Raw genomic sequence first — 16,142 nt, forward strand, 5'->3', positions numbered from 1 at the left:
ACTGGGAGAGGGAATGAAATGATACAGGCTCAGAATAAAGTGTTGATTCTTTATTCAAATGCAAAAGCTCTCTCCTGGGATGCTTTAATATAAATTTCAGTCTTGGAAAAAACAATGTCTTTCAATGGGGTGTCTGTATACTGCTATATTTCAGTATGCAGACTTCATAGATAATGAAGGGTAAGAACACAGGCATGGCAGGATAAAGAAATGCAAAGCCCTGTAAGTGCTGTGCTTGTGTAGAGGAACAGAAACTTTGTTTTTAGAGGAGCTCAAAGGTGTTGATTGGAAATCCTTCTGCTGGACAGGAAGCATTTGCAGCCTCCACTTTTATCAGTGCAACGAAGACTTTGGGGCTAGGGCATTGTATTTCTGAATCCATAAAATCCCTGTCTCTGCCACATACTTCCAATGTGATACCAGGGAAATAATTTATTTTGTTAATTTCTCACTTTTCCGTCTGTAAACTGGGGATTGAAACAAAAGGATTTTTTTTTTTTATTAGTTTGGTGCTGCTGTCTGTTTGGAAGTAATGTCTGTTCAATATTTCCATCCATGCTGCTCTCCTCCAAGGAATCAAAGTGCCGTGATAAGGTAAATTAGTAGTCATTTGGTATAGTGCGCCTTCCTATTCATAACAGACACTAAGTATTGCCACCTGCATTAAAAAGGTAGAAAATCCTGCAAACAGAAAGTAACATGTCGTTCCTAGACATGGCAAGGTGTGAATTACCTCCAGGACTAGCATTGGGTGTTCTCATAGCATTAATTTCCTGATTTTTTTTTTTTTTTTTTACATTTCTTTGCATGTGAAAGAAATGGAAGCAGGCAAGACCCAGGAACATGCTTGTATGTGAGACCCTACAACATCTCTGTTCAGGTACAGCCCTCAGATGGAGAAATTGAGAAGCAGCTTCCTGTACAGCCAAAAATCATTTTCCTGGACAGGAAGGTAGGATTTGGCCTTCTGTGGATCGACATTTCTATTAATTCTGTACAATTTTGCCATTTCCAAGCAATCCAAAAGTTGAGACTGACCTAAGCATGGCATAGGACAGCTCTATAAATAAATATGGCAAAGGATAGCTCTATAGATAAGCAGTCATGGGCATTCTGGGAACATCTTCCAGGATGGACTATATTCACATTTTTCAGGTTTTTCCTGCGAGGGTTAGATTTGTGCTGTAGAATTGATTGTGTGCAGTTTTCTGACCTTTGCTCCTAAAGCTTAAAGGATATCATTGAGGAATGTGGGAACAGCAACACAATCATGAAGTTTGGCAATGTCAGGTATAATGGGGTATCCTGGTCTCCCCCAGCAAGTCCACACCATGCACAGCAGTGCTGTGTAGAGATCACTGTATTTAAAACAAGCTTGGATGTCTCTGTGATGTGATTTAGCATTGCCAGAGGTACTAACACACAGTCCTGGAAGCAGCAGACTAGGTCCAATGAGTACTTAGATGTTGTGGGTTGTTAGGCTAGATTCAGTCCCAAAGTCAGGTGAAATCTCCATAGCGTGGCTTTGTGCTATGTTTCCTATTTCCTTTATATTTTCATGTCCTCTTTCCTGTTTTCCAACTATTTTCTATTATGGAATCATTTCCATTTTCCTGGTCAGGCAATAGTATGGCCACAGAATAACTAGACCCAGGCACCTCGAATACTGTGTTCAGTTTTGGGCCCCTCACTACAAGAAGGATGTTTGAGGTGTTGCTGGAGCATGTCCAAAGAAGGGTAACAAAGCTGGTGAAGGGTCTGGAGAACAAGTCTTATGAGGAGCAGCTGAGGGAACTGGGGGTGTTTAGCCTGCAGAAGAGGAGGCTGAGGGGAGACCTCATCGCGCTCTACAACTACCTGAAAGGAGGTTGTAGTGAGGTGGGGGTTGGTCTCTTCTCCCAAGTGACAAGTGATAGGATGAGAGGAAATGGCCTCAAGTTGTACCAGGGGAGATTTAGATTGGATATTAGGAAAAATGTCTTCATTGAAAGGGTTGTCAAGCCTTGGAACAGGCTGCCCAGGGAAGTGGTTGAGTCACCATCCCTGGAGGTATTTAGAAGACATGTAGATGTGGTGCTTAGGGACATGGTTTAGTGGTGGATCTGGCAGTGTTAGGTTTGCAGTTGGACTTGATCTTAAAGGTCTTTCCAACCTAAATGATTCTATGATTCTATGATTACAGTGATGACCCTGGAGCATGGTGTCAAATCCAAGCTTGAACTGTTTTGTGGACATAATTTCTGGAAGCAAAGTTGCTTTATTATAAAGCCGGCTCTGTATATCCATTAGTCATGAGACTGATTTTACAACTGTGAGGCACAAAAGTTTCAGCTTCTTTCTATTGACTTCAGTTCCCTACACGTAGGCATCTTGTTGCATAGTAGACTGTAGAATATGCTATTTGGCCTCCAGCTCCTCTAGAAAGGTAAGACCTTCCCACAAGCCAACTCTGTTGGATATCAAACATTGATGGCTACCTGAAATGACACACAAAACCTGCATCTAGGCAGTTGAATATTTCCTTGGGTTTCATACCCTTCTTCAGACATGTTTCAGGTTTTCTACTAGACTTGAGAACCAGTAGCTCCCTCAAAAAATAAAAAAAATGAAAGCTGATGTTTCTATATACATGTAGACTATGGGATCTAGATCCTGCACACCTATTATGGCTGGGTAATTTAGGTATCAAAACTGGTTTATTTCACTGAGTGTATGGGGAATTTAAATCTTCAACCTGAGTAAATAGACACACTGAATCTACTCAGTTTCCTTGAACTTGTGGAGTCACCATTCTTGGAGATATTCAAAAGCCATCTGGACATAGTCCTGGTCAATCCCTTCTATGTGGTCCTGCTTCAGAAGAGAGGTTGGACCAATTACCTCCAGAGGTCCCTTCCAACTTCAGCCATGCTGTGATTCTGTGAAATTAGATGCCATAGAAGCCATGATGTCAAAATTAGCTACTTCTCATAGGTGATGTGAATGTGATCCTAGATACTTCAAGTGAAGCAGCGAATCTTGCCAGACTTTATTCAAACAGACCTGAAGCTGCCAGAACTGGTTCCTCTGAGCTTAATCTCATCGTAAAGAGTTATGGTGAGCTTTGTGACATGTAACATATAACATGTAGATGCAAACTGCCCTCCCACTGGTCATTAAAAAATTATTACAATTGTTAAAACCATCAAAACTTTCTTTCCTCTTGTTGAGGAGACAAGATCTTAATTCTTCTCTTTTGTTCTTCTTCCCAGGGTCAACAAGTTGACAATCTGGGGCCTCCCTCAGAACCCTGGATTGTATCAGCTCACCTCAAGGGCTCCTCCGAGGGGGTGCTAAAAGGTTTGGATGTATTTTCTTATAGGAAGGGTTATGGCAAAGCAGTTATGTGGAATGATGGTGACAAATTTAGTTCTCCCTAAGAAAGACTGATGGATTTGAAAGATAGTCTTTGGGCTGAAAAAAGAAAGTTGCAGTAGGAGTTTGGTGAACCGCCCAGCGATATGCTAGAGGAAGAGAAGCTTATACAAAGTATTTTTGTGCTCTGGCGGCTTAAAGGGAGTATATTCAGTAGTTTATCTTGAAAAGACATATCTTAGATCAAAAAAGAAAAGAATGAAGAATTAGCAATTTCAGCTAATGTTAATTGGGGCAATTTCCTTAGAACCAATGACAATCTGTTTGTTCCAGCAAAGGATCTGGCCAGGTACAGACAGAAACAACTGGTTTGAGTGTTCATGGATAAGAACCAGGGGAAAGGCCAACAGGGCAGATATCATGGTGGGAGTCTGTTGTAGACCACCCAACCAGGATGAAGAGGCAGATGAAATATTCTGTAAGCAGCTGGGAGAAGTCTCAAAATCGCTAGCCCTCGTTCTCGTGGGGGACTTCATCTTACCAGATGTCTGCTGGAAATATAATACAGCAGAGGAAACAGTCCAGGAGGTTCCTGGAGTGTGTGGAGGAGAACTTCCTGACACAGCTGGTAAGGGAGCCAGCTAGGGAAGGCGTCCTGCTGGACCTGTTGTTTGCGAACAGAGAAGGACTTGTGGGTGATGTGATGGTTGGAGGCTGTCTTGGCCATAGTGATCGTGAAATGATAGAGTTTTCAGTTCTTGGAGAAGTAAGGAGAGGGGTCAGCAGAACAGCTGCCTTGGACTTCCGGAGGACAGACTTTGGCCTGCTTAGGAGCCTGGTTGACAGAGTCCCTTGGGAGGCAGTCCTGAAGGGCAAAGGAGTCCAGGAAGGCTGGACATTCTTCAAGAAGGAAATCTTAAAGGCGCAGGAGCAGGCCGTCCCCATGTGCTGAAGGACGAGTCGATGGGGAAGAAGACCGGCCTGGCTGAACACAGAGCTTTGGCTGGAACTCAGGAAAAAAAGGAGAGTTTATGACCTTTGGAAGAAGGGGCAGGCAACTCAGGAGGACTACCAGGATGTTGTGAGGTTATGCAGGGAGAAAATTAGAAGGGCCAAAGCCCAACTAGAACTTAATCCGGCTACTGCCATAAAAGACAATAAAAACTGTTTCTATAAATACATAAGCAGCAAAAGGAGGGCTAAGGAGAATCTCCATCCTTTATTGGATGCAGGGGGAAACATAGTGACAAAGGATGAGGAAAAGACTGAGGTACTTAATGCCTTCTTTGCCTCAGTCATTAATAGTAAGACCAGTTGTTCTCTGCGTACGCAGCCCCCTGAGCTGGAAGACAGGATGGGGAGCAGAACGAAGCCCCCATAATCCAAGGGGAAATGGTTAATGACCTGCTACCCCACTTAGACACACACAAGTCTCTGGGACCAGATGGGATCCAAGGGTACTGAGGGAGCTGGCGGAAGTGCTCACCAAGCCACTTTCAATCCTTTATCAGCAGTCCTGGTTAACAGGGGAGGTCCTGGACGACTGGAGGCTTGCCAATATGATGTCCATCTACAAGAAGGGCCAGAAGGAGGATCTGGGGAACTACAGGCCTGTCAGCCTGACCTCGGTGCTGGGGAAGGTTATGGAGCAAATCATCTTGAGTACCATCACACGGCACGTAAAGGACAACCAGGTGATCAGGCCCAGTTAGCATGGGTTTATGAAAGGCAGGTCTTGCTTGACTAACCTGATCTCCTTCTATGACAAGGTGACCCACTTAGTGCATGAGGGAAAGGCTGTGGATGTTGTCTACCTAGACTTTAGTAAAGCCTTTGAAACCATTTCCCACAACATTCTCCTGGAGAAACTGGCTGCTCATGTCTTGGATGGGCGTACTTTTTGCTGGGTAAAAAACTGGCTGGATGGCCGGGCCCAAAGAGTTGTGGTGAGTGGAGTTAAATCCAGTTGGCGGCCGGTCACGAGCGGTGTTCCCCAGGGCTCAGTGTTGGGGCCAGTTCTGTTCAATATCTTTATCAATGATCTGGATGAGGGGATCGAGTGCTCCCTCAGCAAGTTTGCAGATGACACTAGGTTGGGGAGGAATGTTGATCTGCTTGAGGGTAGGGAGGCTCTGCAGAGGGATCTGGATCGATGGGCCGAGGCCAACAGTATGAGGCTCAACAAGGCCAAGTGTCAGGTCCTGCACTTTGGCCACCACAACCCTAGGCAACGCTACAGGCTTGGGGAAGAGTGTCTGGAAAGCTGCCCAGAGGAAAAGGACCTGGGGGTGCTGGTCGACAGCCGGCTGAACATGAGCCGGCAGTGTGCCCAGGTGACCAAGAAGGCCAACGGTATCCTGGCCTGTATCAGAACTAGTGTGGCCAGCAGGAGTAGGGGGGTGATCATGCCCCTGTACTTGGCACTGGTGAAACTGCACCTCGAATCCTGTGTTCAGTTTTGGGCCCCTCACTACAAGAAGGACATGGAGGTGCTGGAGCGTGTCCAGAGAAGGGCAACGAAGCTGGTGAAGGGTCTGGAGAACAAGTCTTATGAGGAGCAGCTGAGGGAACTGGGACTGTTTAGCCTGGAGAAGAGGAGGCTGAGGGGAGACCTCATCGCACTCTACAACTACCTGAAAGAAGGTTTTAGAGAACGAGGTGGGTGTCGGTCTCTTCTCCCAAGTAACAGCGATAGGATGAGAGGAAATGGCCTCAAGTTGCACCAGAGGAGGTTTAGATTGGATATTAGGAAAAATGTCTTCACTGAAAGGGTTGTCAAGCCTTGGAACAGGCTGCCCAGGGAAGTGGTTGAGTCACCATCCCTGGAGGTATTTAAAAGACGTGTAGATGTGGCACTTAGGGATGTGGTTTAGTGGTGGATCTGGCAGTGTTAGGTTTGCAGTTGGACTTGATAATCTTACAGGTCTTTTCCAACTTAAACAATTCTATTATTTTGTGATTCTGTGAACAGAATTCTGTTGTTTTTAATTAGCCTACTTCAACATGAAAATGTTTTTCAAGAGGGATCTAAATGTTTCCCTTCTGGTCCTCATTTATCAAAAGTCCTGAACTCATGATTAACTCTAAGCATGTGAGTATTACTCTTGAGGTTATTGAGGTTATGAACTTGCTTAGGTATAGAACCTTGTTTAAGTACAGTGCTGAACCAAATACCTGTGGATGATCATATGCTTGTAAAATAGAAAGTGGAAATGATACTGATTATAAAGCATCCTAATTTTCATTGCTAAAATCTTTAAATGTAAGTGAACAGCACACACATTGAAAATTGAGGTTTCCTATTATAGGTAAAGCATTTTGTTTGCAGTAAAGTGGTTTGTGTGTCAGCTTTGAATTGAAAAGTTCACATTTGGAGAAGATAAGTAGCACTCATGCTGTAGATTAGAGTTTATCACCCCTTCAGTCTGTGCTTCTGCTAATTAGAAATTCTTCCTACGTCATCATAGTTCCAGGTTTACAGGTTTGAAAAATTCTTTGGTCTTTTCTGTTGTTTTTCAAGCCTTTTCAGGGAGGTACACCTCATAGGTTTAGGGTCTAGATGAACCACAGATTATTGGATCAGCTACTGGCTACCAGTGGAAGAATGAAAGGGCAGAAGGGAGAAAGGGAGGAGGGGAGGAAAGAAGGACAGAGTGAAGGAAGGGAAAAGAAAGAGAAAAAGAAAGAAAAGAAAGAGAAGCAGAAAGAAAGAGAGAAAAGATAGAAAGAAGGAAAAAGAGAAAAAGAGGGAAAAAAGTCACTGAAGAGAAATGCACTTCACATTCTTTAAAAGATACATGCATCAAATTAATAGTCAATAAACTCCAGCAAAGAATGAACTGCATAGTACAGATGTTCTGCATGTAATAGTTTGCTGCAGTTTTTCCTTTGACAAACGTCCTTATTGCACTCGTCTTTTGAAGCATATGAAAGCAGCATTTAATCGAAATGGGTCCCGTCTAGCACACTGAAGCTGCTTCATCTAACAGCAGCCAAACTGCCTTATGGAAAGTAGTTTAGCTCCAAATTAGCTTACTTCTATGTTAAATACCAGCTTGCCTGAGAGATCTTTGTGAAGACTCTCATATATATCTGTAATATTCTGAGCTTTGAAGCATATGTGCCCAAAAGCTGAGATACTCTCTGTTGAGAAGTACAGTACAGTACTCCAGGCTTCATCATAGACTAGAAATGACAATTATAAAGTATTTGTCCACAGCTGACAAGACCCTCTATAAAAGCAGTGTTAAAGTGAGTATCAGAGCCGAGAAAAGCCTTGGTAGTCTGGGCAGATACTGTCATAAGGAGGATCATATGCCTAGTATATAAATAGATGAGCCAGGATCAAGATGGAGCAATTAGAGGAATCTAGATTTCCATATCTCCACCAAGTCTATTCACAGTATAAATTACTGTTTATTTATACATCACAGCTGGTCCTGGAGATTCACAATGAAATTGAGGGTTTGGTGTGCTAGATGCTGTACAAAAATAGAAAAAATTATATGTAGTCAAAATTAACAGAGATATTAGTAAATTAAATAGTACTGGATCATGAAGAGGGAAAACTTTATCACTTCTGTTGCTAAATCATTAAAATGAGGCATATTTTTGCCCAGGACCTTGCCCCAGACAATTTCTGACCATGGTTCAGAAGTCGACACAGCAAAAAAGTAATCTCAGTAGGCAGTCTGCATGCAACATCTCTGCTTGGAGGCTGTAAGAGTTTAAGAGGTTTGGCCAGTTCTTCAGTGCCAAAGAACAGATCCTGGCACTGCTTAGTTTGTATCATACAGATGTGGGCATGAAAAACGGGATAAAACCAGAGAGAAATTGTCCTGCAGTGTGACCTACCATCAAAAGCCTTGTCTCCGCCTGCTGAACACTCCTATGCATTTGTGATTACAAGATGTCTCACAAAGACTTTTGCTACTTCACTATTTTATTCAATATCCTTGGCACGGGGATGGCAGAGCACAAATGTCCTCCTCACATTCAGAATTTATGTACCTTCACCTGTGCTGCTTAACGGCAATAAAATGTTAAACCACCTGCTTCATAAAGCAAATAGTTATTACGTGTTGTCTTTGAGCAGGCAGAAGTCTGTGTTTGTGATCACTGGAGCAAGTCCAGCATCCTAAGGAAGTTCTGACTTCTCACCCCCACCTGAACCAACATTTTGAAATTTGTCAGTCTTTAGGATTTTACCCCTCTCACTCCAAGAGCCTGAATGAAGCCCAGACCTGGTCAGCGTTGCTCAAAGGCCAGGACTTGGCTAGTGCTCAAAGATACATACAATAAAATGGAGATCCAGTTGCAAAGTAAATTATAACATTTAAAAAGAGCCTACAAAAATAAAAACCATGGCAAATGTAAATGTTGGGTCAGAACGCATTCCCTGATAACTTAGAACAGGAGGTAAAGTGATGGAGAAACTGGCTCTCATGGGTTTCATTTTAATGCTCCCCATGGAGATTTCCCCTGCCAGGTTTCTAGCTGAAAGTCTCTTCTGTACGATCACAGGGCAGTCACCACAGATATTTTTCATGGCCAAATCATCTGAGAGGGTTGGAGAAAAGTTCAAAATGATTTAACAGTAGGATAGGAGGTAATATGCCCAAATGATGAGGTGAAACAGAATCAGAAAAGGGTTAAAACTCTTTTCCCTTAGCTGCAGTGGCTGGCTCCTTGAAACCATCCCTTTAGGACAGAAAATAATCAATCTCTCACTAATACTCTTCTAACCTTGGTGACATATTTAGTCACACAAGACATGAGTTAAATCAAAAAGATGAGCATCTGGAACTTTCTAGTGCATCTGTATAGCCCCTGTTACCTTTGTTTGATCCCCTTGACATTTGTATTCATTTTACACCCCCATGATATAGATATACAGTACAGTATATAATATATAAATGGTACAGTAAATACCATTTCACAATGAGCTCAAGGAACCAAGATTCAGAAGTAAACATCCTCCAATCCATCAGGAATTTGGTGTCCAAGTACCTCTGAAGACCTGACCCTATGTGAAACTTCTGGAGTTAGATAAAATGTTTACGATTAGGAAGGACACTGAATTTAGGCTTTCGAAGTCCCCTTAAAGTTACGAGGACTCTCTGAGGGGTTTAGGTGGTACTTATCTGGATGCTGTTAATTTGCTGTTAAATTGCTGTTAATGCAATTTTTTATTACTCTGCAGGGCTCACCCAAGTGCAGGTCATAGATGGATGTGCAAGCTTTTCCAGCCTTGCCGTCTCCAGCTCAGGCACAAACTGGAAACTTGTGTTCACTGTCACATCACCTCCAGGTAAGCTCCATTTTTTACATGTTTTTTGATTTGATAACTGAACTCAAAACCCTACAGGTGGTCTGGATTTATAAAAAGGGAGTTAAGCTTTGCTTGAATGAGTGGAGCAATGCCAAACCTTTAAATATCCTGACTTCTGTTACACGTCCAAGTTGGCATTACCCAGGCAACAAGAGAGCTGGGTGATTCCTGTGTTATTCATGCAAGATCCCCAAAATCAAGATGAGTTAGTCCAGAGAAGTATTGCCAGAGAGAGGTATCTCTTTCTTCCTGGATTCCCTAGCTATGAATCCCTTGTAGGAATCAGGTCCTTAAGACCAGCTAAGCGGCCCGAGCAAACCCTTTCCTATAAACTGAGTCCTCTTATTCCCTCTTTTTTTCCTGTTTATGTTCAGTAATTTTCCATCTATGCTCCCAGTTCTTTTCATAGTGCTTTTTACCGACCATTTATCTGCATCTGGTCATCTTTATGGGTACGACAGGTTATGCACACTCAGAGCATACCTCCGGGACTGGGCTCTGCAAGGGGTATCTCTGAGCAACCCAGGGATGGTGAAGCGGCCGATGTGTTTATGCCTCCTTAGAAACACCAGCTGAAGGAGATGTCGGCACCTTGGGGATAAGGCACCACGTGAACCCTGGCTTGTAAAAGCCTCAGGGCATTTGCGCAAAAGAAGCACCTATCCAGCTGTTTGGGGGCTTAAATTTATCTACAAATCTGTCTCTATAGGAGTCAAAGTGCTGGTTTCTTGTCTCAGAATGGCTGCTGAGGCAAGTCAATGGAGAAGCAGGAACATGCTCTCTGGCATGTAGTCCAAAGACATATTAAGATATAGGTGTTGTAAGACCATGTGTAAAGTCTCTATTCTGGTATTACATACATACATATATGTGTGTATATATATGGATATATTTAGATACATATAGATACAGATATAGTTATATAGATATCTCCATATATGTATATGTGTGTGTGTATATATATATAACCTGAGACCCATCAGGTGGAAAGGAGCCTAGGAAGGACAGATAGAAATATTTCCAGGAGAGGTAAGGCGGTGTGTGTGCCACTGCATAAAGCCCTCATGAGTACTCCTTTGAAGTACTGAACATAAATGTCGTTTACAGATGTTCAGAGATGATCTCAAAATGTAGTAGGTACAGACTGAGCATTTTTAATGAGAAAACTCTAAGATAGCGTGGCTTGTTTCAGCCAGAAAAAACAGAGAGGGCAAATACATCAGACAGCTGAAGTGGTGAAGTGGAAGTGAAATGAAAAAATCTGAGCTAAAAAATTAGAAGAAGGTAACATTTAGACTGTATTTTTCTGAACAGCCTATCTTAATAGATAGGAATAGTGAGAGCAGATCAAATTGCTCTTGGGTGGAGGTCAATACACTTATGGATGATATTGTACAATATGGTACACACAATAGCATGGGATAGGATTTATAATCCAAGAAATCCCTTCCTATTTTGGGATTAAATGAAGATCCAGATTTTTTAAAATGAGAAACCTTTGCTCCTCCTAATCACAAGTGGCTAATCAACATTGAGTGTTGCCCATGGCTTTGCAAAGGGAGAATTGGGGTGCAGGGAGTACTTGGAGGTGGGCCTTTAACGGGAGGACATATGTCTATTTTGAGGGTGTATGCTGCCGAACACCTACCGCTCCCATTGCCTTCAGTCCAATGAGAGCAGATGGAAAGTCAACACCAACAAGATCTGACTCTTTAGTGGGAAGTACAGGGGAATCACAAAATCTTCTTTCCTCTGAACAAAGGTCAAATGCAGATGCCTTGTATGAAACACCTAGCCAGTCAGAGTGTTGCAAAGAGATGTTTACAGCCTCCAATGCAGACAGCTAATGCATCTGTGTGGGTAACACCTGTGTAAATCAGAGTATTGTAGACTTTTAATACGCATTGCAAAAGCACACATCAAACAAGTAACCCCCTTTGCTTGTTTGTGATTAGGAACCACGCTGGAGCCAGAATAAAAGCTTTTATACTGCCAGACTCTTACTGAAGATATTTGCTTATTGGTTGAGATAAACAAGTAAAAATTAAACAATCACATAGAAGATGCATGGGATACATTTTCCTGACCAGTTTTCTGTGTGTACCCTGGCATAGTTTGCGATTTGGAGACAGCTCAGAAGATGCAGCTGATGTTGGATGCAATGATCTCAAGTGCTTTAGTGGTAGTTCCTGGGGAGAGTAGACTATTCATACTGCTGCATAGTCTTGCTCCTTGTTTTACAGTAATATTCACTAAATGGATATGGATCCCAATGGACTTGATCCATCCACTTTCCATTTAAACCAACAGCAGTCTATTCACAAACTATTAGAGTAGTGTGAAGCACCTTTAGGCACCTGTAGAGTCCTTGATATCTGTGAGATTACTTCTCTCCCCTCAACTGAAGTTCATATGTGTTTGTACCTGCAGGCAAATTTTTCCCAATTGGAACATGCTTCCCACATTGTTCTGATGAAGCTCTGCTTTGTTCAGGTGGACAATATTGACACAAATCTAATTAGTTTCAGAAAAAGTACTTACAGCTACTTACCCTAGTCTCCAAGCCTCCATCTGACAGTGTTTCTGATTTTTTTTTAATGAAATGATGAAAAAAGGCTTTTAGATTTTTATTAAAAGTGGGACTCAACCAAGTAAAAGAAATATCCATCTGTCAAAATGATTAGAATTGTGAGGTTAGGACTGATAATGAGTCAGGTAGTAAGATAGGTAATGAGTTGATGCACTAATCCACATCCTTCAAATTGGTCTATAGAGAATACCAGGGCCGGTTTTGTTAAACTCCTGTCCTTCCCAGGCACATCTCCATTCCAAATGTGTTTTGCAGGTGGTCCAGGGAACAAAACCCTCTCTATATTTCTGATTTTTAAGCTGGCAGTAGACATCTTCCAGTCCTTGATGCTGAGACCCAATGAACTCTTGACCACAGAAGCTATGAGTAGTGGTTGGCTGGATTCTGACTTCATTTACAGAAAACTTTAAGATTTCTGGGTGAAGAGCATTACCCAAAGCTTGTGTGCATCAAGAGACTAAATATTTACCATGCTAACAGCAAGGACACAGATTTTTTTTGTTTATAATATTCATTATCGACATGGTGGAAAATATTAGCAAGTTCACTGGGAGTTTTCTGCATCATGGACTTAAACTTAATGATAGTGAATGTTTCTAGGGTCCCCATAACTTACATTCATATGAATCAGGCACAGCGTGTAAAAACTGTGTATGACAGCACCTTTCTTGTTGCAGCCAGCTTCTATGTCTTGCTAGGTAGAACATGCATGTTTTCTGTCTGGGCCTGATCTGTTTGGGCTCAGAAATAAATACTTTTCAGGGTTTGGTAGTCAGCTGGACAAATTCATGGAAGAAATATTAAGGATTGTTAAATATAAAGAGGCTGCCTCTGCTTCAGGAAGCACTGAAAGCTTGACACTTACCTTGAAGAAGTATTGTTACGTGTTTGGTTTGTCCTGGTACTCAGTCCTAAATAAATATTGTTGGCTAATGTCGGGTGTGGAGGCAGACAGACTTCTGGGCTGTTCCTGCATGCATTTTTAACAACAGTGTGACTGTTGGAAGGTTATAACCTGGTGTTTTAACTGTGAAACCCGTGTCCTTACTTTTGTAATAAACTCTGGCTGCTTTAAATTCTCAGGGACTAAGTTTACTGTGCAGTCTCAGCCATTTACCATCTTCCCTGTCCCCACGGGAGTGAAGGCCAGCATGATCCTTGTTGTTGTACTGAGTTCAGCAGCATCTGCATTCATCCTCACTCTTGCATTCTGCTGGTTCAAGAAGAGCAAAAGCCACAGTAAGTTTGAAATGCCCACTAAAATTTATACTTGCAGACTCCCTGTTTTATTTATCAAATCTCCAGAGTGGCCACAACAGGATCCAGACAATGGCACTCACAGAAAGCTCTGAGAAGTTCAGTAATTAGCAGGATAGTTTGTAGTTTCAGGGTTATACAGTTTTATGCCTGTAACAGATGCCTGAGTCCTGGCTGGAAAAAGTTTCAATTGCATGTGAAACATGATGAAAATCAGATTTCTATAGTGCAGACAAGGAATTGAGAAACAAAGGAAATATTTGCTGTGATTTCAATGATCTGTTCAGCCACCGCATTTTCCTGATGAAGGGTAAAATAGCAAAATATCACTGTGGTGAGGTTATGCAAAGCCTTGGTGTTGACCAAGGACCAGACACAGCTGTAGTGTGAATGCCACAGAGACAGTGGCACAGCCACGCTCACATCCCGTACCACACTATCAGCATGATACAAGTCAAAGTGGTAATGGGAGGGCTACAACCTCTCTGGAGTTCTCCCCCAAGCAAATCCACACCTCTACTAATTTACCTTAAAGTTGTTTTCTTTTTAGCATTGACCTTAAGACAAATATAGGTACCTCAGGGAGGCATAAAGCAGAAGGCATAAAGCTATTTGAGTAAGAGAAGAACTGAAGATAAAAGGACGTGACTGTAACTGGTAGCTTGACTGCCAAACAGCCACCTTAAACTTCTGGATATGTTGAAGGTTACCAATAACTTGGCCTTTTGGGTATGTTAACTGAAGTTGGGACGTAGCCAAATGTATACAGGTTACCTAGAGGTAGTGGAGGAGTAAATGCAAATCCCCGTTAATAAGACATCTCCCACTAGTTTCAAGACCTTCTCACTAGTTTCTCCAAACTTTTGTTTTCAAATAACTTTGCAATCCAGGCTAAAGGTCTTTCTCCTAAATTGCACCATGAGCATTAGCTGCAATAAGGTCTGAATTTCTAGTATTACTGAACATGGTGACAACATAAGGAAGGATTTTACTGAAGAGAACAGGTGGGATCCCTAATAGCAAAACACAAGATGTTATGAACATAAACCAACACCCTCTGCTTTTGGGCAGAAAGAATACTTCTAGATTATCTGTTAAACCACCAGCAATATATTGTTTCTTGAATTAATAATTACTGCTGAGCTGAGGATGGATTGAGAGTGATGTGACTGTATGCTTCATTACAGAAACGAGGACTGAACGGGTTGATGTACCACAGGCCAGTACCACGGAACCACGGAAACAAGCACGGCCTTCTGCAGCTCACATCCAGCCTTGCTACAATCAAGGAGAAAATAGAAGCGGTGTGCCTGTAACAGAAGGTGAGACTGCAGTTTGACAATAGTTCAAATTTATTAACAGTCAACGATTAAAGGAGTTGGTTTAGGTCTCTTAACGAACTATACATTTGTATAGGATCAATGGCACAGTTCTTGTCAGAAGGTCTATCACTTTATTACCTCCTCTTTCTCCTCCCTGGTATTTTTCTATCTGTCATTTTATCTCCTTTTATATATATTGTGTGAAATCCTAGCTCCACTGAAGGCAGCAGCATAATCCCCCTTACGCTCAATGAGTCCATGATTTCACCTAATGGTTTTGGAGTAGGGCAGGGACCGGCATTCCCACAGTGCCCCCAGCATGCCTGGAGCAACAGGGCTTCTCCCTGCCCAGGTCTCCAAGTGCTGCAGCAATAACCGCGCACTGCTTAAGAAGCTCTGGACAAGTTTGCAGGCTGTGGAGGACTGCAGTGAGGTGCACTGGAGGTAGGAAAAACCACTCAGGGCTCATTTACATGGTCTCCGTTACCTCCATCACTCACTGGACCTTCATGCCATGCTTTCTGAGCAGTGAGTCCAAGCCAGCACCCCAAAGAGGCTCCATTCCCACCCACCCCACTCAGTGTCCCCTTTTACTCTCTAGGGTCCCTGCCACAAACACCCCTCTTCCACACACCTCCTAGAGACTTGTCTTTTCATCATCTGCTGATCAAACACGACTTCTTCTGAGGTCACGGAAAAGCAGACAGCCTCGGGGGCATGAGGCTGGCAGCATAAATCACCGGCTTCCCTCTCTGCAAGTGTGAAATGTTCTTATAGTAGTTGGGGTTTTTTTGTCTCACCTGCCAACAGCGCAGATCTAAGGGCATTCGGATAACTCCGCTGAACAACCCATTTACTCTGTTTTGGGAATTTCTTTTTCCTCCTCCTTCCCAAAGCCTGTGGATTACATAAGAGGCAGGAAGAGACGAGCTGGAGTTTTATCTCCTTTTAATTAACATCTATCACAAAAGCAAAGGGAGAGAGAGAAGGAGAGAGGAAATTCTGCAGTTTACGTGTTTTGATATTTGCTGTACTCCTCCAAAACACAGCATTCAGCTGTGTGCCTTAGGATACATATCTGCTATAAATTCATTTTTTATCTAATTTGTCTGAGATCTAAGCTTCCTGTGGAGGTCTGAGATCAAAGGATCTGATTCTGTCTGATGTCGGCTCTGACACATAATGCGTGCTGACTTAGTTCTGTCTATAAACTCGCAGTGGGAGGCTGCCATTCTCCCTTGGCACCTTTACATAGTGAACTTTCATTTTGGCTGGGGAGGTATACAGG

The 16,142-nt window shown here is 42.6% G+C and overlaps 1 protein-coding gene across 1 annotated transcript in view; it reads left to right on the forward strand.

The window, feature by feature from the left end:
• PKHD1 (PKHD1 ciliary IPT domain containing fibrocystin/polyductin) overlaps positions 1-16,142 on the forward strand; it is a 266,225-nt gene that overhangs the window by 247,076 nt on the left and 3,007 nt on the right. The window contains exons 60-64 of the mRNA XM_075144880.1: positions 817-952; positions 3,252-3,339; positions 9,557-9,664; positions 13,359-13,514; positions 14,720-14,854. Of these exons, the coding sequence (XP_075000981.1) occupies positions 817-952; positions 3,252-3,339; positions 9,557-9,664; positions 13,359-13,514; positions 14,720-14,854 (623 nt within the window). The remainder of the gene's footprint in view (positions 1-816; positions 953-3,251; positions 3,340-9,556; positions 9,665-13,358; positions 13,515-14,719; positions 14,855-16,142) is intronic.

This window comes from Calonectris borealis, chromosome 3 (genome assembly GCF_964195595.1).
Source record: "Calonectris borealis chromosome 3, bCalBor7.hap1.2, whole genome shotgun sequence".
NCBI lineage: Eukaryota > Metazoa > Chordata > Aves > Procellariiformes > Procellariidae > Calonectris > Calonectris borealis.